Source organism: Mobula hypostoma, chromosome 1, assembly GCF_963921235.1.
Source record: "Mobula hypostoma chromosome 1, sMobHyp1.1, whole genome shotgun sequence".
NCBI classification, from domain to species: Eukaryota; Metazoa; Chordata; class Chondrichthyes; order Myliobatiformes; family Myliobatidae; genus Mobula; species Mobula hypostoma.
In genome coordinates, this window is record NC_086097.1 from 108,589,539 (window position 1) to 108,616,602 (window position 27,064).

The 27,064-nt window shown below is 41.3% G+C and overlaps 1 protein-coding gene across 4 annotated transcripts in view; it reads left to right on the forward strand.

Annotated features, from left to right (window-relative positions):
- Positions 1-27,064, forward strand: part of LOC134349800 (oxidation resistance protein 1-like) — a 568,100-nt gene that overhangs the window by 522,293 nt on the left and 18,743 nt on the right. For 2 of the 4 annotated variants that reach the window (XM_063054685.1, XM_063054712.1), the window contains 2 exons: positions 14,585-14,665; positions 15,786-15,911. In XM_063054685.1, coding sequence (XP_062910755.1) covers positions 14,585-14,665; positions 15,786-15,911 — 207 coding nt within the window. The remainder of the gene's footprint in view (positions 1-14,584; positions 14,666-15,785; positions 15,912-27,064) is intronic. The other 2 variants (XM_063054702.1, XM_063054693.1) reach the window with 2 other exon arrangements.

Sequence of the window (27,064 nt, forward strand, 5' to 3'; positions counted from 1 at the left end):
AGATAAAATAATGTTTTGGGCTATGGGGAAGAGCAGGCAAATGTGACTGAGTGGTTGTAGGGAACTGGCAAGGAGTCATTAGGGTGGATGGCCTTATTCTCTGTCTTCAAGAAATTCTGTTCTCCACAATGGTAATATTGGGCACATAACTACCAAAAAAAAAAGGCCAAATATCTCCAGCAATGATTTACCTTTGCTTTCTCCCAATAAAGAAAGCCTCAGAGAGCCCAGGCTAAGGCCCATACCTGAGCCAAAAACATTGCAAGTTTCTCTTTGATGGTGACCCTTTGTATTGATGGTGCAGGATTTACTGAGTTCATTCCACAATCTTTACTGTCACAGAGGTCAGACTTCAGGCAGTGTGATTCACTCCACTTGTTGCATCCTGAAGGACATGTGTCAGATTTAGCTTTGCTTCTACCCAAATTGTACCAGAATATTTACAGCAGCAATCGTCACCCAGCAATGCTGAAAACTGCCCAAGTTTGTGATGTCCATGAAACATAAATATAGTCCAATCTGACCAAACAGTGTTAACTGACTAACTTGTTTTATCTCTTTCCTACTTGGGTGTCCAGCCTGAAGCATCAACTCTGTAACTCTTTCCACAGATGCTGCCTGAACTACTGAGTGTGCCCAGCATTTTCTGTTTTTAATTTCAGCTTTCCAGTTCTGCAGCTTTTGAGTTTCTTGTCAGCAGTGTGCTCTGGTGTGCGGTTTGCTCATCAGTAAAACAAAACCAGAAAATGCTGGCAATACTCTAAGTTGAGCAGCATTTGTGGAGTAGTAAGCAGAGTTCAACTTTTAGGTCAATGAGCTTTCATCAGAGTTCTTGTTGTTAGAGACATCCTTGCCTCTGGAACTTTGCTGCGGTCATTCCTTGATCCATTGATGGAAAAGCTTCTCTTCATTATAAGTTCAGAGATGTTTATTAATAATCAGTGTTTGCAACAGATACTGAAGTGGTCCATGCTCATGAGATCTAACCAAGCTCATGCTTGGGCTGATAAGAAGGAAATAATATTCATGTTGCAAAGGCCAGACAATGACCAACTTCAACAAGATAGCATGCAACCACTTTCTCTTGATGCTCAGCAATTACTTTATTGTTGGAATTTTCCATCTTGGACCATTGATTCTGCTGTGGAGCTAGACTTGCTGGTCACACTGCATCCAATTTCTCATCTGCCCTTTTATTCACATATTTATGGGGCTGCTTCAGTTGAAGTTCTGGCCAGTGGCAGTCCTTTGATTTTGATTAACTGTTGGGCTTTCACTGATGCTACTGCCGTTGATTGCCAGTGGGATGTGGTTCTGCTCAGTCTGTTAGAGAGTGTCACAATTCTAATACAAACAAAGGAAGTTACCAAACTTAGTTGGATTCAATACTGGGTCATAGTCTGCAGAGTGCTTAGTTGAAAACTGAGGTGCTTCTTCAAGCTTGCTTTGGGCCTCAGTAAAATAGTGCAGGAAGCTACCAATAGGCCAGGGTGACCTTGCCACTTTAATTTGTCATTCCGCTCCCACTATCAAGTTCAGACAATTGTGCTTTCTCTGTCTGTATCAGCTTTAGCTGGTTGTGTTGCAAATTATTATCAGTTTTGTCTCCTTTAGCAAGGGTTAGCATGCCAGGCCCTTGCGTAATAACCTTTATATTCTTTGTGTTTTGCTTTCTCCTTCTAACTGCCTTCATTAAACCATCAACAGCTTATCACCATGGCAACCAAGACCACGCCCTACCAAAGAGGATTTCTTTTGTACCATGGCATCCCTCTCTCCTCTGTCCTTTCTGCAACTTGAAACTAACTTGTTTTCTTGTTCCCAGTTTCCATGAAGGGCCCTCAACTAGAAGAATTAACATTGTTTATCTTTCCATTGATGTAGCCAGCATTTCTGTTCTTATTTCAGATTTCCAGTAACCTGCAGTGCTTTTTAACATTTCACCACCTTTTGTGTCTTTATTAAATTTTGCTTCAGCGTTTCCCATCTTTTGCTGTAATTTTTTTTACATATGCTCTGTGACTTAGAAGTTTCTTTGTACCAGTGCTCCTAATCTCTTTCTTGAAAAAGGCATTAGAATTGACTCTCTCCCCACAGAATGATCATCATCTGATCTAATGTTATAGCCTGTGTCTGGTCCAGTTGAATTTCAGGCCAGTAATGAATCCCCACCCTCCAGATGTTGATAATAAATTAGGCAATGATAATACCTTTGAATGTGCTTAGAGGATTCCTAGTGTTACTTAATACCACCTTTGCCACTGTATCATATCCTGTCCTACTGGCAAGGACATACCGAGAGATTATGGAAGAGGAGATGTGCTGTCTGCAAGCATTACAATGCAAGGGACAACCTTTCCAATTTCAACACCAGCCTGGACTTGTTTGTTGGAAACCTTTACAAAGTTGACTGAGCTGAGGTTGAGTTTGCCAATCAGAATTTGGTTCCTACGTGGATGCTAAAAGTTCAAAGTAAATTTTATTATCAAAGTTCATATATGTTACTATATACAATCCTGGGATTCATTTTCCTGTGGGCATACACAGCAAATCTATAGAATAGTAACTATAACAGGATCAATGAAAGATCAACCAGAGAAAAACACTGCAAATGCAAATATAAATAAATGGCAATAATAACAAGAGCATGAGATAACAAGATAAAGAATCCTTAAACTGAGATCATTGGTTGTCATTGTAGTTCAGGAGCCTGATTATTGTGGAGTAGTAACTGTTCTTGAACTTGGTGGTGCAAGTCCTGAGGCTCTTGCACCTTCTACCTGATGGCAGCAGCGAGAAAAGAGCATGGCCTGGGTGGTGAGGATCTCTGATGAATGCTGCTTTCCTACGACAGCATTTCATGTAGATGTGCTCAATGGTTGGGAGGACTTTACCCATAATGTACTGGACCAAATCCACTACTTTTTGGATGATTTTCCATTCAAGAACATTGGTGTTTCCATGCCAGGCCATGATGCAGCCAGTTAATACACTCTCCAGTACACATCTGTAGAAATTTGTCAAAGTTTTAGATGTCATGCCAAATCTCTGAAGACTCTTAACGAAGTAGGGTTGCTACTGTTCTTTCTTCACAATTGCACTTACATGCTGGGTCCAGGACAGAAAATAATGAGGTGAATGCATTTAATTCTTTCCATGCTTGAATGTAACATTATTGGTGCAGTCAGGGTCTTTTCAGAGGACTTTTAAGAGTCATTATGATACATAATCACTGGACCATAAAATTTGAGGCAGACATTTATAATGCTGTTTTCTGTCAGTCTTTAAATTGTTCCCCATCTTTTACGATGGGTCCTGATGACATCACCGAGCTTTGACCTGATCTAATGTTTGTGGAATTCCTGAGCTTCCTCATCTCACCTCGGCTTTATAAAGTTGTCCTGCATTCAGATGGCACTTCAGTTTTACTGTCATTAGTGCTGTCGTGGCACAGTTTTCTACACTCCATGAAAGAGGGCTCATCTCCTGATCTAAAGGATCTATTCTAGTGAGGAATGTGGTGGCCCATGATTTGACATTATAATGGCATACATTTCCCCTACTGCTGATATCCCATAATGTCTCATGAATGTTCGACCCAGATACTGCAAATTTCATAAACACATCAGAATAAGTGTCTACATATAAGCCAGCAAAGATTCTGAGCAGTTAGCCGTACAGTGAATAGCAGCCGAATCCATAATCCAGACCATTACCTATCTGGTCCTTTTCAGAGTGCTATTTGAGGGACTTTGCTGGGTGCAGATTAGTTTTCTCATCATGCTGAGAATGACTGCTCTTACAATATTATTTCATTGGGCATAAAATGCTGGAAGTCCCCTGGGGACAAAGAAATCAGTATAGGAAATATTATTCTTACACCATGTTAGAAGTTTGTTCAACAAAATGCAATGTTGTCGATATTGACTATGTATTAGTTGGAGAGAGCAGTCACAGCCAATTTTGAACTTATCCATATACAATCAAGATATGTGGCTATTCATGTTCACAGCAAAAGATTTGTTTATAGAAAATGAGGTACAGTAAAGATGAGAATTTCTCTTTTGCCTCAGGATTTCTCATTAGCTGCTTGTCTTTATGCACTTGCAGTTGAGGGGGAATGTTTAATCCAAATTACCCAGTTTGTCCACACCAAATTGTCCTTTTCTGTCACATTGGCGTTTACAGGAAAAATGGAGTTGGGTTAAATATAGATTTCTACTAGAGCTGGGTAATTTACAACAAACTGCACCATCCATAATGTTTGTCCCATGAAGAATTCCAGAGCGGAGGGGACAGGGATAATATAGGAGTCTGGTAGCCTTAAGGTTATTCTGAATGCCAAGAAATTAAGAATTAAAATAATCATGTTTAAATGTATATGGTGTGTGATATGGCAACAGATTACTTGTTATGGATATATAAAACCTTTCAGTATAGAAATGGGTCCTTCCGCATGCTGACCAAATGCCTATCCCATTTGGCTGTGTTCTTCATATCCCCCTAACCTTTCCTATCCAAGTACCTGTCAAATGTACCCACTTTTACCATTTCCTCTGGCCACCCATTCCATTTACTTAAAGAGAATGAGGAGCAACTGTATCGTGCTTAAAATGATGAAAGATATAAATAGGGCAGATGGTAACAGACATCCCCAGGGTAGAGTAGAGGAGGGGTGAAGCAGGTACATAGAACAGTACAGGCCCTCCGGCCTACAATTCTGTGCCAACTTTTTAAACTACTCTAAGATTAATTCTAACCCTTCCCTCCCACATAGAATTGATATGCCTATGCAAGAGTTTCATATATATATATATCTGCCTCACAAGTACCCCTGGCAGTTAAACACACCTGTCACTCTACCTCCTAATCTTCTATACATAACACCTATACTTTCCTCCCAACACCTTAAAGTTATGCTCGCTCGTATTAACCATTTCTGCCCTGAGGAAAAAGTCTCTGGCTATCCACTCTATCTACGCCTCTTGTACACATCTATCAAGTCACCTCTCAACTTCCTTCACTCCAGAGAGAAAAGCCCTAGCTCACTCAACCTATCCTCATAAGGCATGCTGTAATCCAGGCACCATCTGGTAAATTTCTCCACCCTTTCTAAAGCTTCTACATCCTCCCTAAAATGAGGTGACAGAACTGAATGCAATACTCTGCGTGGTCTAACTAGAGTTTTTTAGAGCCGCAGCATTACCTCACAGCTCTGAACTGAATCCCCTGACTAATGAAGGCCAGCTTTGTTAGGGTGGTTACACCTTCTTAACCACCCTATCAGCTTGCATGGTAACTTTGAGGGATCTATGGACCTAGACCTCTGTTCTTCCACACTGCTAAGAATCTTGCCATCAACCTTGTAGTTTGCTTTCAAGTTCGACTTTCCAGAGTATATCATTTCACGCTTTCCGTATTGAACTCTATTTGCCACTTCTCAGTCCATCCCTGCACCTATCTATGTCCCATTGTAACCTATGATCCACAACATCACCAATCTTCGTGTCATCTGCAGACTTACTAACTCACCCTTGCATTTCCAAGTCATTTATAATAATCACACAGCAACGGTCTCAGAACAGTTTCCTGCAGAACTTTGGTGGTCACCACCTTTCTGGAGCATGTTGATATTAAGGGAGAGGAGGTGTTGGAGTTATTAAAATACATTAGGATGGATAAGTTCCCAGGGCCTGATGGAATATTCCCCAGGCTGCTCCACGAGGCGAGGGAAGAGATTGCTGAGCCTCTGGCTGAGATCTTTATGTCCTCGTTGTCTACGGGAATGGTACCGGAGGATTGGAGGGAGGCGAATGTTGTCTCCTTGTGCAAAAAAGGTAGTAGGGATAGTCCGAGTAATTATTAGACCAATGAGCCTTGCGTCTGTGGTGGGAAAGCTGTTGGAAAAGGTTCTTAGAGATAGGATCTGTGGGCATTTAGAGAATCATGGTCTGATCAGGGACAGTCAGCATGGCTTTGTGAAGGGCAGATCATGTCTAACAAGCCTGATAGAGTTCTTTGAGGAGGTGACCAGGCATATAGATAAGAGTAGTGAAGTAGATATGATCTATATGGATTTTAGTAAGGCATTTGACAAGGCTCCACATGGTAGGTTTATTCAGAAAGTCAGAAGGCATGGAATCCAGGGAAGTTTGGCCAGGTGGATTCAGAATTTGGCTTGCCTGCAGAAGGCAGAGTGTGGTGGTGGAGGGAGTACATTCGGATTGGAGGGTTGTGACTGGTGGTGTCCCACAAGGATCAACTCTGGGACCTCTACTTTTCGTGATTTTTATTAACAACCTGGATGTGGGGGGTAGAAGGGTGGGTTGGCAAGTTTGCAGACGACAGAAAGGTTGGCGGTGATGTAGATAGTGTAGAGGATTGTTGAAGATTGCAGAGAGATATTGATAGGTTGCAGAAGTGGGCTGAGAAGTGGCAGATGGAGTTCAACCCGGAGAAGTGTGAGGTACACTTTGGAAGGACAAACTCCAAGGCAGAGTACAAAGTAAATGGTAGGATATTTGGTAGTGTGGAGGAGCAGAGGGATCTGGGGCTACATGTCCACAGATCCCTGAAAGTTGCCTCACAGGTAGATTGGGTAGTTAAGAAAGTTTATGAGGTGTTAGTTGTCATAAGTCAAGGGATAGGGTTTAAGAGCCGCGAGGTAATGATGCAGCTCTATAAAACTGTGGTTAGGCCGCACTTGGAGTATTGTGTCCAGTTCTGGTCGCCTCACTATAGGAAGGATGTGGAAGCATTGGAAAGGGTACAGAGGAGATTTACCAGGATGCTGCCTGGTTTAGAAAGTATGCATTATGATCAGAGATTAAGGGAGCTAGGGCTTTACTCTTTGGAGAGGAGGAGGATGAGAGGAGACATAATAGAGGTATACAAGATATTAAGAGGAATAGATGGAGTGGATAGCCAGCGCCTCTTCCCCAGGGCAGCACTGCTCAATACAAGAGGACATGGCTTTAAGGTAAGGGATGGGAAGTTCAAGGGGGATATTAGAGGATGGTTTTTTACTCAGAGTGGTTGGTGTGTGGAATGCACTGCCTGAGTCAGTGGTGGAGGCAGGTACACTAGTGAAATTTAAGAGACTACTAGACATGTATATGGAGGAATTTAAGGTGGGGGGTTATATGGGAGGCAGGGTTTGAGGGTCGGCATAACAATGTGGGCAAAGGGCCTGTACTGTGCTGTACTATTCTATGTTCGGCACAGCCAAGTATCCCTGGATCCCATGCCTCCTGACTTTCTGAATGAGTCCACCAGGGGAACGTTATTAAATGCCTTTATAAAATCCATGTACACCACTGCCTTCAAAAATATGTTTTATCACTTCCTCAAATAATTCATATCAGATGCATGAGGTACCACTGATGTAAGACTCTAATCCCAAGATTATCGCCATTACCTTTCTTGAAATAAAGGATAACATTTACCACCCTCCAATTTCTGGTGCTGCTCCTGTGGCCAGTGAGGACTCAAAGATCGTCACAGCAATCTATTCCCTCACTTCCCGTAGTAACTTAGACAATAGACAGAAGGTGCAGGAGTAGGCCATTCGGCCTTTCAAGCCAGCACCGCCATTCACTGTGATCATGGCTGATCATCCACAGTCAATATCCAGCTCCTGCCTTATCCCCGTAACCTTTGATTCCGCTATCTTTAAGAGCTCTATCCATCTCTTTCTTGAAAGCATCCAGAGACTTGGCCTCCACAGCCTTCTAGGACAGAGCATTCCATATATCCACCACTCTCTGGGTGAAAAAGTTTTTCCGCAACTCCGTTCTAAATTGCCTACCCCTTGTTCTTAAACTGTGGCCTCTGCTTCTGGACTCACCCATCAGCGGGAACATGCTTCCTGCCTCCAGCGTGTCCAATCCCTTAATAATCTTAAATGTTTCAATAAGATCCCCTCTCAGCCTTCTAAATTCCAGAGTATACAAGTCCAGTTGCTCCAATCTTGGAGTATATCCTGACCAGTCCTGAAGTCTTATCTATTCCAATGTTTTTCAAAAGTTCCAGCACATCCTCTTTCTTAACGTCAACATGAAGAAAGCTCTCCAAAGTCCATATCAGCCTGTTTTATGCTGTTTTCACAAATGTCAAGAAGCCTCTCATTGAGAATACTGAAGCAAAGTACAGTGGATTCTGGTTAATTGGCGCACATTGGGACCAGTACAGTTCAGCTCAATTAAGTGGCTGCCCCAATTAGCTGAAGTATCATAGAAATAGTTAAAAATGTATTTGAAAAAAAAGACAAACTACAGTTTTATAAAATACAGAACAAATTAGAACACTAACAATACTACAACAGAACTATAAAACCGTATCAAAGTTCTAATAGCTGTCAGTGAAGGAATTCATTCAGAGTACATAATGCATTATACTGCAAGACATATTTCACGCTGTATGCCAGTGGTATTAAACTTGATTCAGATTCTTTTGACTGTAAATGAACAAAGTCAGCACAGACACCTACTGTAGGTAATGGGCTGCTTTCATACAATGCTGTCAATGATTGCATCCTCCAAATGTTCAATTTCATACCTTCAAATTCTTTGTAGGTCCTAACTTGTTGAAGGAGGAAATAATTTCATTTTAACTCCCAGCCATTTCTGGCATCTCCAAGCCTGAAATCACTGTTTTCTGAACACAAGCATACATAGCCGGCACTATTTTAAAGCATGGTATGGTGTATTAACGGCCATAGGAGTACATGCATCTGACAACACACATAAAAGTTGCTGGTGAACGCGGCAGGCCAGGCAGCATCTCTAGGAAGAGGTGCAGTCGATGTTTCAGGCCGAGACCCTTCGTCAGGACTAACTGAAGGAAGAGTGAGTAAGGGATTTGAAAGTTGGAGGGGGAGATCCAAAATGATAGGAGAAGACAGGAGGGGGGAGGGATGGAGCCAAGAACTGGACAGGTGATAGGCAAAAGGGATACGAGAGGATCATAGGACAGGAGGTCCGGGAAGAAAGACAAGGAGGGGTGGGGGGTGGACCCAGAGGATGGGCAAGGGGTATATTCAGAGGGACAGAGGGAGAAAAGGGAGAGTGAGAGAAAGAATGTGTGTATAAAAATAAGTAACAGATGGGGTATGAGGGGGAGGTGGGGGCATTAGCGGAAGTTAGAGAAGTTGATGTTCATGCCATCAGGTTGGAGGCTACCCAGACGTTGGGTAGCCTCCAACCTGATAAGGTGTTGTTCCTCCAACCTGAGTGTGGCTTCATCTTTACAGTAGAGGAGGCCGTGGATAAACATGTCAGAATGGGAATGGGATGTGGAATTAAAATGTGTGGCCGCTGGGAGATCCTGCTTTCTCTGGCGGACAGAGCGTAGGTGTTCAGCAAAGTGGTCTCCCAGTCTGCGTTGGGTCTCGCCAATATATAAAAGGCCACATCGGGAGCACCGGACGCAGTATATCACCCCAGCCGACTCACAGGTGAAGTGTTGCCTCACCTGGAAGGACTGTTTGGGGCCCTGAGTGGTGGTAAGGGAGGAAGTGTAAGGGCATGTGTAGCACTTGTTCCGCTTACACGGATAAGTGCCAGGAGGGAGATCAGTGGGGAGGGATGGGGGGGACGAATGGACAAGGGAGTTGCGTAGGGAGCGATCTCTGCGGAATGCAGTGGGGGGGAGGGAAAGATGTGCTTAGTGGTGGGATCCCGTTGGAGGTGGCGGAAGTTACGGAGAATAATATGTTGGACCTGGAGGCTGGTGGGGTGGTAGGTGAGGACCAGGGGAACCCTATTCCTAGTGGGATGGCGGGAGGATGGAGTGAGAGCAGATGTACATGAAATGGGGGAGATGCGTTTAAGAGCAGAGTTGATAGTGGAGGAAGGGAAACCCCTTTCTTTAAAAAAGGAAGACATCTCCCTCGTCCTAGAATGAAAAGCCTCATCTTGAGAGCAGATGCGGCGGAGACGGAGGAATTGCAAGAAGGGGATGGCGTTTTTGCAGGAGACAGGGTGAGAAGAGGAATAGTCCAGATAGCTGTGAGAGTCAGTAGGCTTATAGTAGACGTCAGTGGATAAGCTGTCGACAGAGACAAGAGACAGAAAGATCTAGAAAGGGGAGGGAGGTGTCGGAAATGGACCAGGTAAACTTGAGGGCAGAGTGAAAGTTGGAGGCAAAGTTAATAAAGTCAACATGCATCTGACGCTAGTTAGAAACTTTGGCAATAGTGTTTTGCCCCAGTTAAATGACATTGTGTCCTAAATAAATTAAGGGAATCCTGGTTATTCTCTTGAATAGTTTTTTCTTTAAGAGTTGTCCTAAATAAGTGGCTGTCCCAATTAACAGATAACCTAATTAACCAGATTCAACTGTATCCTCTCCTACCTCTTTTGACTCCAAGCACATGTTCTGTCTTTTATACCTGATCGGTCCTACCCTCACTCTATCATGTTCTTGCTCTTCACATGCGTGTAGAAAGCCTTGGGGTTTTCCTAAACCTTACTTGCCAAGACCTTCTCATGTCCCCTTCTAGCTCTCCAAAGTCTATTCTTGTGCTCCTTCCTGGCTACACTGCAGCTCTCATGAGCCCTGTTTGATCCTTGCTTCCTCAACCTTAAATGTGCTGCTTTCTTCCCCTTGACTAAATGTTCCACATCTCATGTTAACCATGCTTTCTTTATCCTACTATCCTTTCCCTGCCTCAATGGGGAAACCCTTGCAAAACCCCATGCAAGAGCTTCCCGAGCAACCTCCACATTTCTCTTGCTTTCCCCCAAGTATATCCATTCCCTATTTACCCTCCCAAGTTCTTGCCTAATAGCAATCATAATTTGCCTCTTCTCTCTCCCCCTCCCCAAATACTTTTACATACCATCTATGCCTATCCCTGTCCTGGGCTTTGGTAAAGGTCAGGGAGTTGTGGTCACTGTCTCTGAAATGCTCATCCACTAAAGAGATCTGACACCTGCCTGGTTCATTACCGAGCAGCAGATCCAGTGTGGCCTCTCCTCTCATCTGTCTGTCTACATATAATGACAAGAATCCTTCTTGGACTTGCCTAACAAATTTTGCCCCATCTAATTTTGGGACATTGATAGGATGCAGAACTGGGCTGAGAAGTGGCAGATGGAGTTCAACCCAGATAAGTGTGAGGTGGTACATTTTGGTAGGTCAAATATGATGGCAGAATATAGTATTAATGGTAAGACTCTTGGCAGTGTGGAGGGTCAGAGGTATCTTGAGGTCCGAGTCCATAGGACACTCAAAGCTGCTATGTAGGTTGACTCTGTGGTTAAGTAGGCATACGGGGCATTGGCCTTCATCAATCGTGGGATTGAGTTTAAGAGCTAAGAGGTAATGTTGCAGCTATATAGGACCCTGGTCAGACCCCCCTTGGAGTACTGTGCTCAATTCTGGTCGCCTCACTACAGGAAGAATGTGGAAATCATAGAAAGGGTGCAGAGGAGATTTACAAGGATGTTGCCTGGATTGGGGAGCATGCCTTATGGGAATAGGTTGAGTGAACTATCGGGAGGATGAGAGGTGACCTGATAGAGATGTACAAGATAATGAGCGGCATTGATAGTGTGGATAGTCAGAGGCTTTTTCCCAAGGCTGAAATGGCTAGCATGAGAGAGCATAGTTTTAAGGTGCTTGAAAGTAGGTACAGAGGAGATGTCGGGGGTAATTTTTTTTTTAAGCAGAGAGTGGTGAGTGCGTGGAGTGGACTGCTGGCGGCGGTGGTGGAGGCAGAAACGATAGGGTCCTTTAAGAGACTCCTGGGTGGATACATGGAGCTTAGAAAAATAGAGGGCTATGGGTAAGCCTAGGTAGTTCTAAGATAAGGACGTGTTCGGCACGGCTTTGTGGGCTGAAGGGCCTGTATTGTGCTGTATGTTTTCTATGTTTCTTCTGTCTAAACTTTTGCCTGAAGAAGGTGCCAGTCAATATTGAAGAAGTTGAAGGCAGCCATGATACCATGGTTGTTATATTTGCACTTTTCTAAAATCTGTCTCCTGGTTTGATCCTCATTGTCACTGTTGCCGTTGGGGGTCTAAAGAATACTTCTCATGGAGTGATTGCTCCTTTCCTGTTTCTGACTTGCATCTGCACTATGTAGTAGCTGATCCCCTTCTGACATCCTCTCTTTCTGCAGGTGTGATACCATCCCTGATTAGCAATCAGCTGCTCCCCCACCTCTTTTACCTCCCTCTCTGTCCCTTTTGAAACATCTAAACCCTGGAACATCCAGTAGCCCAGTAGCTATTTCTGCCCTTGTGACAACCCAGTCTCTGATATGGCCAAAAAGGTGTAGTTCCATGTACTGCTCCATGCTATAAGTTCATCACCCTTGTTCCCGATATCTTGCATTAAAGTAGATACTTTTCAACCCATCCAATTGACTGTAATTATGCACTGTCCAATGCCTGTCGTTCCTTACAGTCTCCCTATGTATTGCATCTACCTTTACACCAACTGCTCCATCGTTTGACCTATTGCTCTGGTTCCCTTCCCCCTGTCAAACTGGTTTTAAAGCCTCCCCAGCAGCTCTGGCAAGCCTGTCTACAAGGATATTGGTCTCCCTAAAGTCTGCATGTAACCCGTCCCTTCTTTACTGATCTTGCATTCACTAGAAGAGGTCCCAATGATCCAGAAATCTGGAACTATTATATCCCTATCACCACTGCACTCCTCTTTTTTTCCCCCCCTTCCCATCTGAGCAAGAGCCATGCTCAGTCCCTGGTGTGTCATCGTTCCCAAGAGTCCAAAGTGGCATATTTGTTATTGAGGGGAAAGGGTTCTCTGCACTGCCTGCCTGTTGCTTTTCTCTCTCATGAGGCACCCAGCTACCTGGCTCCTCCAACTTTGGGGGTGACTACCTCCCTGTAGCTCCTTTCACTTCCTCATTCAACTGAATGAGCTGTAGGTCAGCTCCAGCTCCAGTTCTCTAACACAGTCTGTAACAAGCTGCATCCAGATGCAGTTCTCACTGATATAGCAATCAGGGAGAGTGGAGGTCTCTCAGATCTTCCACATCTTGCAACAGGAGCACACAACTGACCTAGATCCATTCACACTGTTCTAGCTAGGCACTAATTTTTTTAAAAATGGAGGAACTTAACAGAAGTTTCAATCTGGCTTCCATCTTGCCAAAGCCTCAGTTCCCCAATCTAACTCTGTCCACTTCTGCTACGTCTGCTTTACTTAAACCTCACTATTAGTTTTATTGGCCCTTGCCAATTGCCTAATAGCCCAAGTATCTCAACCTCTGCAAAAAATCCTAACAGACCTGGTTTGTTCTTTCAGTCTGGTGCTGGAGATATGAGGTAGAATAGAAGCACTTGGACAGGTACGTGAAAGGGCTTGGAGTGATATGGGTTCAATGCAGGAAATTGGTACTAATTAGGTAACATGGTCACCATAGACTGGTTGGACCAAACATCTTATATCCATGCTGTGTTCCTCTGTGACCTCTTGTGGAAAAACTTGCCCCTCACCATCTATGGCCTCTAGTTTTACACTCCACTATGCTGTGGAAAAGACAATAGCAATCTACCTTAAAATATGACCCCATATTTCTGTAAATCTCTTTAAGTTTACTCCTCAGGCTTCATCACTTCAAGGAAAGTAGTCCTAGACAGTCCAATCTCCTCATATAACTCAAGCCCTCCAGTGTATTCCTGTGTAACTCCTCTGCCCCCTCCCTAGCTTAATCACATCCTTCCTGTTCATTAAATAAATTCTGATGTAAGCATAACTACTGTTGAAAATTGGTCTGCCTGCCACTTCTCATTGTTGTTACACTTGAGTGACAGATGCTTGAAATGCAACAATATTCAGGTTTATGTTAAGAAATTGTGATCACATTATTTGGGCTTAGAAAGATATGCATAGAATGTAGTTCCAATTGTTTTTAGATGAATACAGTTGTCTCTGCTGGTTTGAAAAGGCAACGTGAATAATGATTCTGGATTCACAATCCACAATTGTACACAAATTTAATCCACAATTGTACACTGTTTTAATCTTGGTTGTTATGAGTTGTTTGGGGTAAATGAAATGAAGAATGTAAGCTATGAGAATTGATCTTGGTACCAAAATTCTGTTTCATATTATTTCAGAATGTCTTACATTTCCAGCATTATCATTTCATTTTAAGTGCAGCAATTTAAAAAAAAGGTTTTAGGATTTCCCTTTCCAGGTATTAATTGCAGAAAAAATCTTTATGATCAGTGTATTATAATATTTGAAAGAAACTTATTTGTGTAAGTTATCTGGACAGCTCTTTGTGAATAATATTTTTCAAACAGTGTTGCATGAAAATTAATGACCTTTTTATGATAGATTATGATAGACTTCCAGTATTTCACTATTTAAAAGCATTTCAACATATTATCTAACGATTTTCAGGTACCATATGGGTTTTTAACAGCCTAACTTAACCTTAGTTTTTGCTGATTTCCTTCCTCCACAAGTCCCACAAAACTGCCTTTATTTCTTTAAAGCTCCATTCCAGACTTAATATTCCTGTTTTTCTGTCCATAATCTTCATCTATATATTTATTCCTTTTTTAAAATGTTAGTGGAATTGTTTTCTTCCTGTCTCTGTATTTAGGTAGTATCAGTGACTGAGTACCATCGCAGGATCGATGCTCTTAACACTGAAGAACTGTGCAAGCTCTGCAGACGTCTCAAGGTGCCCATCTGTAGTTAAACCTATTATTTATTTGCCCAAAAGCTAGAGCAGATGTGCTGTATGCATCTTTAAGTTTTACAAGTGGCAAATATACCTGCATCATATTTGCCTCAGCAGCAGCAGTTTATCAAAGCTGTAGAAGTTTTTTTTTTGGTTTTGGTTTTAACCAACACACCACTGGATAATAAAAGCACATTGCATGAAGGGGAGTTAATTATGGAACAGAGGGAAAAGTGGCAATATTCTGTCCTCTGTATGATGGGTTCCTCAAACTGTGCTCTTATTATCACATAACCATTGTGATACTAAGCAGCTTCTCTATGTTACTGCTGAACTTAATGTGTGCAATTTGATGTGGAGCGGAATTATAGTGTTCAGAATGTGAAAAGTTGAATAGAGATTTTGAGTGCCTCATTTTAAGGTAGTGTATTGTCAATATATTATCTTATTGCTTCCATTCTTTTCAAATTTCATTGTAGATTGTAGAAGTAACACTGTATCGTCCAATTAATGTGCATCCCAGTTTGCCAGTGGCACCACCGAACGAACCTGCACTATATACTAGAGCCAACATTAATTCTGCAATGTGTATTGATGTTGGTAACAACATTGTCCTTCACAGCCTCTGCTCCTGAGCACTTCCAATTCAAAATCAAAGTTTCAATGCATATTTCAGCTATGATGTCAGATTAATGCACTAATGATAATTAAGGGGAATTGACCGTTCTTGGTTTGTTATTGTTTGGCACCTTTGGTGCTAAATTTTGAGTTTTCAAATTAATACTGTTGGAAGCTAATTTTCTTTCACCTATGAATTTATGCATTTCTTCCTTGCATATAGCTTACTGCTCAAACAGTATGGAATTTGTCTTTAACATTATCAGAAGCCAAATTTTTCAATCGTGCACATTTTTCTTGCGTATTCTTGGGAGCTTTGCTTCTGAGCTTATTTTATTTCAAAAAGGCAGTGAAATATTTGAGAGGTAAGCCTGAAACATTCTGGGATTGCTAGTTAATTTTAAGTTGGACTTACTTTGCTTGGGACCTTGCATCAATTCATCGAACTTGCTTCAAGTGACTGACTAAGTAGCATTGTGGTTAATATTATCCCTGCTTTTAGATAACGACACGGGAAGAAACCAGTCTAAGGCAAAATGCAACTTCAAAGCCTGACTTGGAACCTGAAACGTTTCGGCCAAACCTGAGTGAAAAGAGTGAACTGCTCCAAACAGATCAGATTGAAAAGGTAAGGTAATTGTAGTTCAGAATATATGCTAAAAATATTGCTGAATACCTGATTGTTTTGCTACTTTACATGCACTTTTTATTGATACAAAAAAAGGTTGTGCTTAATTCAATAATTAAAGGATGGACTCGATTTTTACACTACAATGACTATATTAAGTTGGTATTGTGTGTGTGAGATCTTAACAGGGAATTAAATATTCTTACATTGGAGAGTGGTAATCACCTTTTATTTTATTTTCGTGTTTAAAAATTATTTGCAATTTTGACAGCTTTAAATAAAAACTCAATTTCAGAACTTTATAGTTTCAGACTTAATAGGAAGTTATTGGTGAGTCAATAGAACAAATGTATATTAGTGATATAAAAATTATTTGTGGCAAAGAAACTGAGGCAACATTGCAAGTTGTTCTAAACTGTTGGATGATTCATACTAAAGAGACAAGCTTGCCGGAACCATTCCATGAATTCCCACAAACTTCTTCCAGTGTGTACTATTAAGATGATATAGCTGTGAAAGTTGAGGCCAGTTTCACGTAACATTCTGTGAAATCATGTTAGCATCTCTTTAATAAAGAAAGACTTTAATTGGTTCCATCTAAAAGTAATTTGGATTACTTTTCAAGTGCAGTCACTGTGATGGAGAATGGTATAATTCTTGCTACAGTGCTTGTAAAAAGTATTCACCCTCCCTGAAGTTTTTTCTATAATTCAAATTTTTATTATTTATTATTTTACAGAGCAGCACAGCACATCGTAGTATAGTCATAGTCATACTTTATTGATCCCGAGGGAAATTGATTTTCATTACAGTTGCCCCAACCAAGAATCAAGAGCAGATACAGTACAGCATATTTACACAGCCATCCCATGACAGGAAAACAAATAAAACTTAGAGACAGAAAGAAGTTCTAATTTAAGTTTAAATTAACATACAACCAAAATTGATCCCACGCGTCTTGGACTTTTCCCTCACTGTTAATTCTTCCCAACGTGTGTTCGTATGATGAAATCTTAATTATTTCCTCAGTCCGTTCCTTCACAGTGGGACATCTGGGTTTTTTTCCAGTTTCGCAATATAATTCTTGCAACTGTGATGAGACCCACCTTTAAAATAGTGAACTTGTCATTGTTTACATTAGGTACCATTGTCCTATCACCCGGGAGACAAAGGCGTGGGCACAAGGGCAGTGTGGAACCCAACCAACTCCCCAACAAATCAAGAACTTTACACCAAAATGGATGAACCATGGAGCACTCCCAAATCATGTGAAAATATGTGCCCACCTCATTTTCACATTTCCAGCATAAATTATTATCAACAATCCCCACTTTGTAGAGTTTAGTTACTACTACTACTTCGACGCAGGCCTAGGGGGCCGGCGTCGGGAGTCTAGTTGGTGTCCAATAATATCCGTGTACTATCTTATACTGAATAAATTTCCCTCTCACTTCCCTAATATGACTACCCACATTTGATAAAATATTTGACCACTCATTATCTTCAATATCGCTTCCAAGATCCTTCTGCCACACTGCTTTGAGATTGTTACACAATTCACCCACAGAGTGCTTGAACGTTTTATAAAACACTGATGCTTTATGAACCTCCTGTGGTAATGTAAAGTATAAAGTTAGAGTTACTTTGTGGGTCACCGTTCTTAAATATGCTACTAATGCAATGTCTTATTTATAAATACTTCCAAAAATTCCCTTTATCTACAAAGTTATATTTCCTCTGCAAATCCACGTGACATAAAAATCCCATTCTCATAGAGATCACATACTGTATTTACAACTTTAATCTTTGATTCTTTCCAGTACACCATTCTTTTTCCAATGCATATCTCAGGGTTATTCCAGAGCGAGGAGTATAACTGGTTTAAATGTGACATTCTGCAGGTTTTATGAATTGTACTCTACACACTCCTTGAGTGAAATAGTATAGGATTTAGATTAGTCTTATTTTCCACATGTTGTGAGAGGATGTTAAGGGGAGAATGTGGTGCAGCCAGGGTCCTTTCTATAATTACCCAATCTAAATCAACATCGGCCCTGTCCCAATGTTTAGCTAACTTGGTCGTTCCAAAGGATACTGAGCCCACCCATGTCCTTGGACATACACATCTTACTCATTTTAATTCCGGGCTGCTTCTTATCCCATAGAAAATCACTGATAATTTTGTTGTATTGCTTGTAGATCAACGCTGATATATTTAAAGGAAGCGTCATAGAAAGATAGTTAAACTGAGGTGCTATTTTAACTACATTGACTTTACCCCAGAGTGACAGTCTCAGTGCCCCCCACTTGTCCAGATTATTTTTTTTATCCTACTCAATAATGGATCATAATTTAAAGTAATTATTTCGTCCAAATTCTGACTGAGTTTGACCCTTAGATACTTCATTCCAACTGGCACCCATCTAAAATTAAACTGAAATACTGAATTTGAATAACACAATTTTGACATTGGCATAGCCTCAGATTTATTGCAGTTGATTTTATAACCAGGTACCTCAGGATATAACTGAATTGTTTTCATTAGTGAGGGTAAGGAATTAGGAGGGTCACTAATCAGTAATAAAATATTGTCAGCATATAACATCAGCTTATGGTCCTTTCCGCCTCCTTCACCCCTCTGATATTTGGATCTGCTCTAATCATGATTGCCAATGGTTCCAAAAAAATCGTAAATAACAGTGGGGAGAATGGGCGGCGTTGGCGCGTACCCCTTAAAATGTTGAAAAATGGGGATATGATACTATTTGTAATAACTGCAGCCTTAGGGTTTTTATACAAAATTCTAATCCATGATTTAAAGATAGAGCCAAACCCAAAGAATGACAAGGCTGTGGTTAAAAACCTCCACTCAACCTGTCAAAGGTCTTTTCGGCGTCCAGGGAGATGGCAGTAACTGGGACACTACTTGTGTTTTCAGAAGTTTTCGGATGACTCTGCCATAGTTGGATGCATCAGCAAGGGAGATGAGGTTGAGTACAGGGCTACGGTAGGAAACTTTGTCACATGGTGTGAGCAGAATTATCTGCAGCTTAATGTGAAAAAGGCTAAGGAGCTGGTGGTAGACCTGAGGAGAGCTAAGGTACCAGTGACCCCTGTTTCCATCCAGCTGGTCGGTGTGGACATGGTGGAGGATTACAGATACCTGGGGATACGAATTGACAATAAACTGGACTGGTCTAAGAACAATGAGGCTGTCTACAAGAAGGGTCAGAGCTGTCTCTATTTCCTGAGGAGACTGAAGTCCTTTAACATCTGCTGGACGATGCTGAGGATGTTCTACGAGTCTGTGGTGGCCAGTGCTATCATGTTTGCTGTTGTGTGCTGGGGCAGCAGGCTGAGGATAGCAGACACCAACAGAATCAACAAACTCATTTGTAAGGCCAGTGATGTTGTGGGGATGGAACTTGACTCTCTCACGGTGGTGTCTGAAAAGAGGATGTTGTCCAAGTTGCATGCCATCTTGGTCAGTGTCTCCCATCCTCTACATAATGTACTGGGTGGGCACAGGAGTACATTCAGCCAGAGACTCATTCCTCCGAGATGTAGCTCAGAGCATCATAGGAAGTCATTCCTGCCTGTGGCCATCAAACTCTACATACAACTCCATCCCTTGGAAGGTCAGACACCCTGAGCCAATAGGCTGGCCCTGGACTTATTTCATAATTTACTGGCATAATTTACATATTACAATTTAACTATTTATGGTTCTATTACTATTTATTATCTATGGTGCAACTGTAACGAAAACCAATTTCCCCCGGGATCAATAAAGTATGACTATGAGGAGTTCAGCCACGTTAAGTGCAGTAATCTCCTTAAATTGTCAGTTGGGGATCTGCCTTTAATGAAGCCAACCTGGTTGGTATTAATTATAGATGGCAATACTTTCTCTAATTGAGAAGCCAGTATTCTAGTCAGTATCTTACAGTTCACATTAATTAAGCTTATAGGCCTAGAATTAAAAGGATCTATTGCATCCCTGTCTTTTTTTGGGATCAACAATATTAATGCTTCATTAAATGTATTATGTAAAGATTCCAAATTAGATGTTTCTGAATAGATCTTTGTTAGAATAGGAACCAGTATGTCCAGAAATTTCTTATAATATTCAACCGAGAAGTCATCCATACCTGGAGATTTCACAATTTTCATAGCTGCAATAGCCCGTCTGGCCTCATCCTTAGTAATTGGGGCATCCAAGGACTCGGCCTTTTGTGGGGATAATGCAGGCAATTTTACGTTAGCAAAAAACTGATTCAGCTCCTCCTGGTTATGGTTAAATGGTGATGCATATAAATGTTCATAGAACTGTTGAAAGACTTCATTTATTTCTTTCGATGATGACACTAATGTATCCCCTTTCTTAATTACAGGTATAACACTATTCATATCCTGCTTTAAATATCGTGCCAGCAGCTTACCAGCTTTGTCACCACCTTCGTAGAAACTTGTTTTTAATCTTAAATAATACATATTCTGCTTTGTTATATATATTATTTAGCTGGAATTTTAAATTACACAGATCTTTGTATAAGTCATCGGTATTGTCTTGATTAGACCTTTTCCAATGTAGTTATTTCTGCTTCCAGATTTTTTATTTGCTTCATACTTTCTTCCTTCCTTTTAGATGTTTGTGCTATTAATTTTCCTCTTATATTTGCCTTGGATGCCTCCCATACCGAGGACAGCTTTACTGTGGTCCCTACGTTCAATTCAAAAAATGAAGTCAGATCCTTAGGCAACTTAACACTAAAATCCTCATCTTTTAACAGCATAGCATTCACTCGCCATCTACCCCTCCTTCCCCTTTCAGTATTTAAATCAATTTGAATTTCAACTGGTGCATGGTCTGATATCGCTATTGGGCCAATTTTACAGTCTATCACCTGTTCAACAATAGAGTTGGATATTAGAACAAAATCTATTCTAGAGTAGAATTTATGTCGATGAGAGAAAAATGTATATTCTTTTCCGAATGGATTCCCCAATGCCATATATCCACCAGACCGATATCCTCAATAGATTGATGTAAGGCAGCCCTGTCCCTAGGTACTGGTGATGTCTGAAATTTGCTTTTATCAATAACTGGGTCCATTACTTGGTTAAAATCTCCTGCTAAAATTATTTTTCCTTCCTTGGTACTTAAAATTTCATTCACCTTGTTAAGAAAGTCTGGGTCTTCCTTATTAGGTGCGTATATGTTACAAAGTACTACTTTCAGTGCATCTATACAAATTATCCTGCCTTCCTTGTCTTTAAATTCCCCAAGCAATGCAAAAGTAAGTTTTTTTGTTAACTAAAATCATTGTCCTATTTTGTTTGCTATTAAATGATGAATAGAATACCTGGCCCACCCAATCTCTTCTAAATTTCAGTGCTTCAGCATTTTTAAAGTGTGTTTCCTGGACAAATTCAACATCAATTTGTTTACCTTTAAGGTATGATAAAATCTTTTTCCTCTTGATTAGGTTTCCACACCCATTAATGTTCCATGATATGAAACTAACCATTTTCGTGTCCCAAACTTCATGCACACCTGTGCAAAAATATACATTTACCTGAATGGCTGAGTCTGGAATGCAATAAAATGAAAACTCCAAAAAAAACCTGTACTCTAACCCCATGCTCAATTATTACCAACGAACACTGCAAATGCTGCGCTCTCAAACAGCAAGTAAACAACCAACATAACCCAAAAACATAGAAATAATATATTCCTGCCAGATTAGCTAACAAATAAAAACAAACAGGCAGGATGAACTCCACAAAGAAACAGAAAAGAAAAAGAAAAAGACACACGATATGGTCCATGAAGTTCTGTGCCAGCTAGTAAGCCTAGCCCTAATCAGATGCTTTAACCAGCTCCCCACCCACCTTGTTATACCTAAAAGGTTATCTCTACCTATTACTGTAATCATATCCTGTCTCTGTCAGTGCCAGTGCCGCAGTTTTCCTGAATGAATTTCTCAGCTTCTGCAGCAGTAGTAAAGAACTTGTTTTTTCCTTTCCACGTGAAGCGTAGAACTGCTGGATAAGCAAGTGTATACCTCACGTTGACTTTTTGCAGCATTTTCTGAGCCATAGTAAATGCCCTCCATTTTTCAGACAATTCTCTGGACATATCTGGAAAAAAGGAAACTTTGCATCCCTCCCACTCAACTCCTCTCTTTGCTTTGGCTGCTTGCAGCACTTTCTGTCTGACTGAAGAGCGCAAGAATCGTAGTAGGACCAGCCTGGGAGGGCGATTCTCGCCCGCCTAGGAGCCGAGGCCCGATGTGCCCTCTCAATCTCAAACTCTGCGTTCAGCTTGATACCAAAACCTTCGGACGTGATTCTTTGCACATACTTAATCAGAACGGCCGTTTCTGAACCCTCCTTTAGACCGATCAGCCTGACGTTGTTGCATCTGCTCCTGTTCTCAAGCTCCTCGCCACGGTTCCACAGCAGGTCCAAGCATTTATTGTTCTGCTCACTAGCACCCTCCAGTTGCACAGTGGTGTCCTCCACACTAGAGAGGTGGCCCTCGGCTTCTGTCAGCCTCTCTTGAATGACATTGATGGAGTTCTTCAGCTCCGTTGTCATTTCCTTAATCGTAGATACATCAGCAGCCACCACGAGTAGAGTGGAACTCATACGACTAACCTCAGCCAGTAAATTCTCCATGTTGGAGCCTTGGTCCATCTGTGTCGTTAGTGTGGCTTGAACTTCGGATTGTGGGCTCTGTCTTACAGCCACGCGGCTCGTGGTAGCGTTCTTAGAAGGTCTTGACATTGTACAGAGTTGTCTCAGAAAGTTGTTATTAGCACTTTAGTGAAGAAAACAAGCCATTTCTAACTGGGACAGCTGTATCCAGACAAGGCGAGATAAATATGCTCTAATTAATAGAATTTCATGGTGGGTTGTTGGAGCTTCACTAACGTGTGGCCATCTTGCTCGGCACCCACGTGACTCCCCAACCCCCCGCCCCGGAAGTTTTCATGTTTTATTGTTTTACAACATTGAATCACAGTGCTTTTGATTTGGCTTTTTTGCCACTGATCAACAGAGAAAGACTTTTTCATGTCAAAGTGAAAACAGATCTCTGCAAAGTGATCTAAATTAATTACTAATATAAATCACAAAACGCTTGATTGCATATGTATTCCACCCCCTTTAACATGACACACCAAATCATTACTAGTACAACCAATTGATTTTAGAAGTCACATAATTAGTTAAATAGAGATCTGCTTTTGGAGACCTGTGTGCAGTCAAGGTGTTCCAGTTGATTACAGTAAAAATACACCCGTATCTGGAAGATCCACCTGTTGGTGAGTCAGTATCCTGGCAGAAACTACACCAGGAAGACAAACGAACACTCCGTGAAAACTTGCAGTGTAATGGTTATTGAAAAGTGCAAGTCAGGAGATGAATACAAAAAAATTTCCAAATCATTGAATATTCTTTGGAGTACTGTTAAGTCAATCATCAAGAAATGGAGAGAATATGGCACAGCTGTAAATCTGCCTAAAGCAGGCTGTGCTCAAAAACTGAGTGACCGTATAAGAAGGGGACTTTTGAGGGAGGCCACCAAGAGACCTATGACAACTCTGCGGGAGTTACAAGCTTCAGTGGCTGAGATGGGAGAAGACTGCACATACAACAGCTGTTGCCTGGGTGCTTCGCCAGTCGCAGCTTTATGGGAGAGTGGCAAAGAGAAAGCCACTTTTGGGGGAAAAAAAACTCATGAAATCTCAGCTGGAGTTTGCCAGAAGCATGTGGGAGACTCTGAAGCCAAGTGGAAGGAGGTTCTATGGTCTGATGAAACCAACATTGAGCTTTTTGGCCATCGGACTAAACACTGTGTTTGCGTAAACCAAACACTGCACATCATTAAAAACAGACCATCCCTACCATGAAGTTTGGTGGTAGTTGCATCATGCTGTGGGGATGCTTCACTGCAGCAGACCCTGGAAGGCTTGTCAAGGTAGAGGGTAAAAGTGAATGCAGAAAAATATAGGGGAATCCTGGAGGAAAGCCTGTTGCAGTCTGCAAGTGAACTGCAACTTGGAAGAAGATATGTTTTCTAGCAAGACAATGACCCCAAGTATAAAGCCAAAGCAATGTAGGAATGGCTTAAAAACAACAAAGTTATTGGCCTGGAATGGCCAGGTCAGAGCCAAGACCTCAATCCAATTGAGAATTGGTGGCTGGACATGAAAAGGGCTATTCACTCATGATCCCCATGCAACCTGACAGAGTTTAAGCAGTTTTGTAAAGAAGAATGGGGGAAAATTGCAGTATCCAGATTTGAAAAGCTGTTAGAGACTTATCCAAACAGGCTCAAGGCTATAATTGCTGCCAAAGATGCTTAATACTGACTTGAAGGGGGTGAATACTTTTGCAATCAATTATTGTGTGTTTTATAATTCTAATTTATTTAGATCACTTTGTAGAGATCTGTTTTCATGACACGAAGAGTCTTTTTCTGTTGATCAGTGTCAAAAAAAAGCCCAGTGGATCATAGTGGATTTAATTGTTGTAAAACAATAGAACATGAAAACATCCAAGGGGCGTGAATACTTTTTATAGGCACTGAATGTTGTTCAGCCTTTCCCAGCATATCTTCGGAAAGTTAATTGGAAAAAGAACACTGGCAGGAACGACGGCAGAGCAGCAGTGGCTGGAATGGATGACCCATTGAAGCCTACATTTGCAATTTGTGCCACTCAACTCATTTGAAGAAGACTGCATCTTCTATATATGCACATTGGAGAGAACCCTAACTGGTTGCCTCATGGCCTGATATTAAAACACCAATGCCCACAAAAAGTGGAAGATATAGCCCAGTCCATCCAGGAAAAGCCTCCCCATCATTCAGCATAACTACAAGGAATGCTGCCACAAGAAAGGAATATCCATCATCAAGGACCCCTACCATCGAGGCCACACTTTCTTCTTGCTGCCATCACGATGGAGATACAGGAGTTTTAGGTTCTATGCCACCAGTTCAGTAATAGTTCAAACATCAGGTCCTGCACTAGTGTGGATAACTTCATTCACCTCAACACTGAACTGATTCCACAACCTATGGATTCACTTTCAATGACACTACAACACATGTTCTCAGAAATCATTATTTATTTATTTGTTTGTTTGTTTATTGCATTTGCAAAACTTGTCTTCTGCACATTGGTTGTCTTTGTGTGTAGCTTTTATTGTTTCTGTTGTGTGTCTTTGTTCTACTGTGAATGTCTGCAAGAAAATGAATCTCATGGGTGTATATGGTAACATTTACTTTCAACTTAAAATCAGGGTTATTAAGTCCAATCTGCAAGGTGGTCAATTCAAGGGTTCCTGGTTTTATTAGACAACCTTGCTAATTGTATCTAGATTTTAACAACAGAAATTCTCAGAAGATTATAAAGATAAAACGTAGAATGTCATTATACAACCCATTTTATCAGTGTTGGCTTTTCCAGAGATGCAGTTAGTAACAAGTTACTGGCATCCTGGCAAAGATTTTGAAACACTCCCACTACATAACACCATGTCCATTTGTAAAATCACAACTTCAGCATAATTCAGCTGTGCACCAGCATCTACCCACTCAAGCATTCTGTGAATGTTGCGTCGGTTTTGATGCATGCAGACATGGGCTTCTTTTAAAAAGGTGCTGTAAATGAAAATGAATATTGCGCATCAAAAAGGGAAAAACCCCGCTTTTGATCTTATTCGAAGACAATTACTGATGAAGTCACTAAATGGTGCAAAAGGACTCTGCCCTGAGAAGATTTTGCAGTGATAGTAGATAGTAGAAGTCTAGGTGGCTCAGTTTCCGAATATAATGATGTCCCTTTAGAACATGGATGAGGAGAAATTTCTTTAACTGGGGTTGGTGAATTTGTGAAATTCATTGCAACAGGCAGCTGTGGGGACCAAGTCATTCAGTATATTTAAAGTGGAAGTTGGTAGGTTCTTGATTTGTAAGGGCATCAAAAGGATACAGGAAGAAGGCAGGAGAATGAGCTAAGAGGGAAAATGAATCAGTCATGATCAAATGATGGAGCAGACACCATAGGGTTAAATGGCCTCGTTCTGCTCCTATTGCTTATGAACCTCCTGATGGAGAGAGTTTTCCCATAATTCCCATTGATTTCAGTTTTATCAGAACCGTAAGACTAAAAGACCCAGGCCATTCAGCCATTCAAGTCTACACCGCCATTCCATCATGGCTGATCCCGAATCCCACTCAACCCCAGACCCTGCCTTTTTGCCACATCCTTTGATGCCCTGACCGATCAGGAAACTATCAACTTCCGCTTTAAATATACCCACAGACTTGGCCTCCACCGCAGTCTGTTATGTACCCTGTAACAGGTTAAAAAAAACAGCAGAAATGGAACACACCTGGAGTCTGGTTTTGCTGTTAACTAATGCTATTTTATTAGTAACTACATAATAAAGTAATATGAAACCAGGTACATCAAACAGGTTAGCAGAGATTATGCATATATATAGGTGTGGAAATATAAAACCCAAACTTCTTCAAGCTTAGGTGGTAAGGGATACAGTCTTACAATGGAATGTGAGATAGTTCAGTTCAATGCTCAGGTTAATTAATGAGAGATATTTGTAATCCAAAAGGCGAATGTTGTGAGAAGGCAATTACGTCGATATTCCACACATTCCACGACAGCAATACAAAACAATAGTAGTAGGTTTTACATTCGAAGTTGTTCCACTTCACACACGAGGTATCACCGACAGTGATTTTCAATGAATATCCTTTCAACACAAGTAGTACCGCACCTGAATTCAGCTACGGGTCATCCTAATGTGGTGGCCACAGGATACTCAAACAGAATCCACGTATGGATTATCACCAACAGTAGTCTTGTCAATGAAGTACCGTCTTCAAGTGGTAAAACTATCAACCCAGGCAAGGATTATCACACACAGGTAGTTTCCACAGAAGGTTACCCCAAACACTGTGTTCGTCCATTGTTGACGTCGATGAGGACCTCGACACCATTGTGATGGTGTCAAGACTAGCGCGTGATTTGGATTTAAGTGAAGGAGAGTTGCGCAGCGTCAGCCTCATTCACTCTTCCCAATTCCCATCTGGATCCAGTGGCAAGACAGAGTCGAGA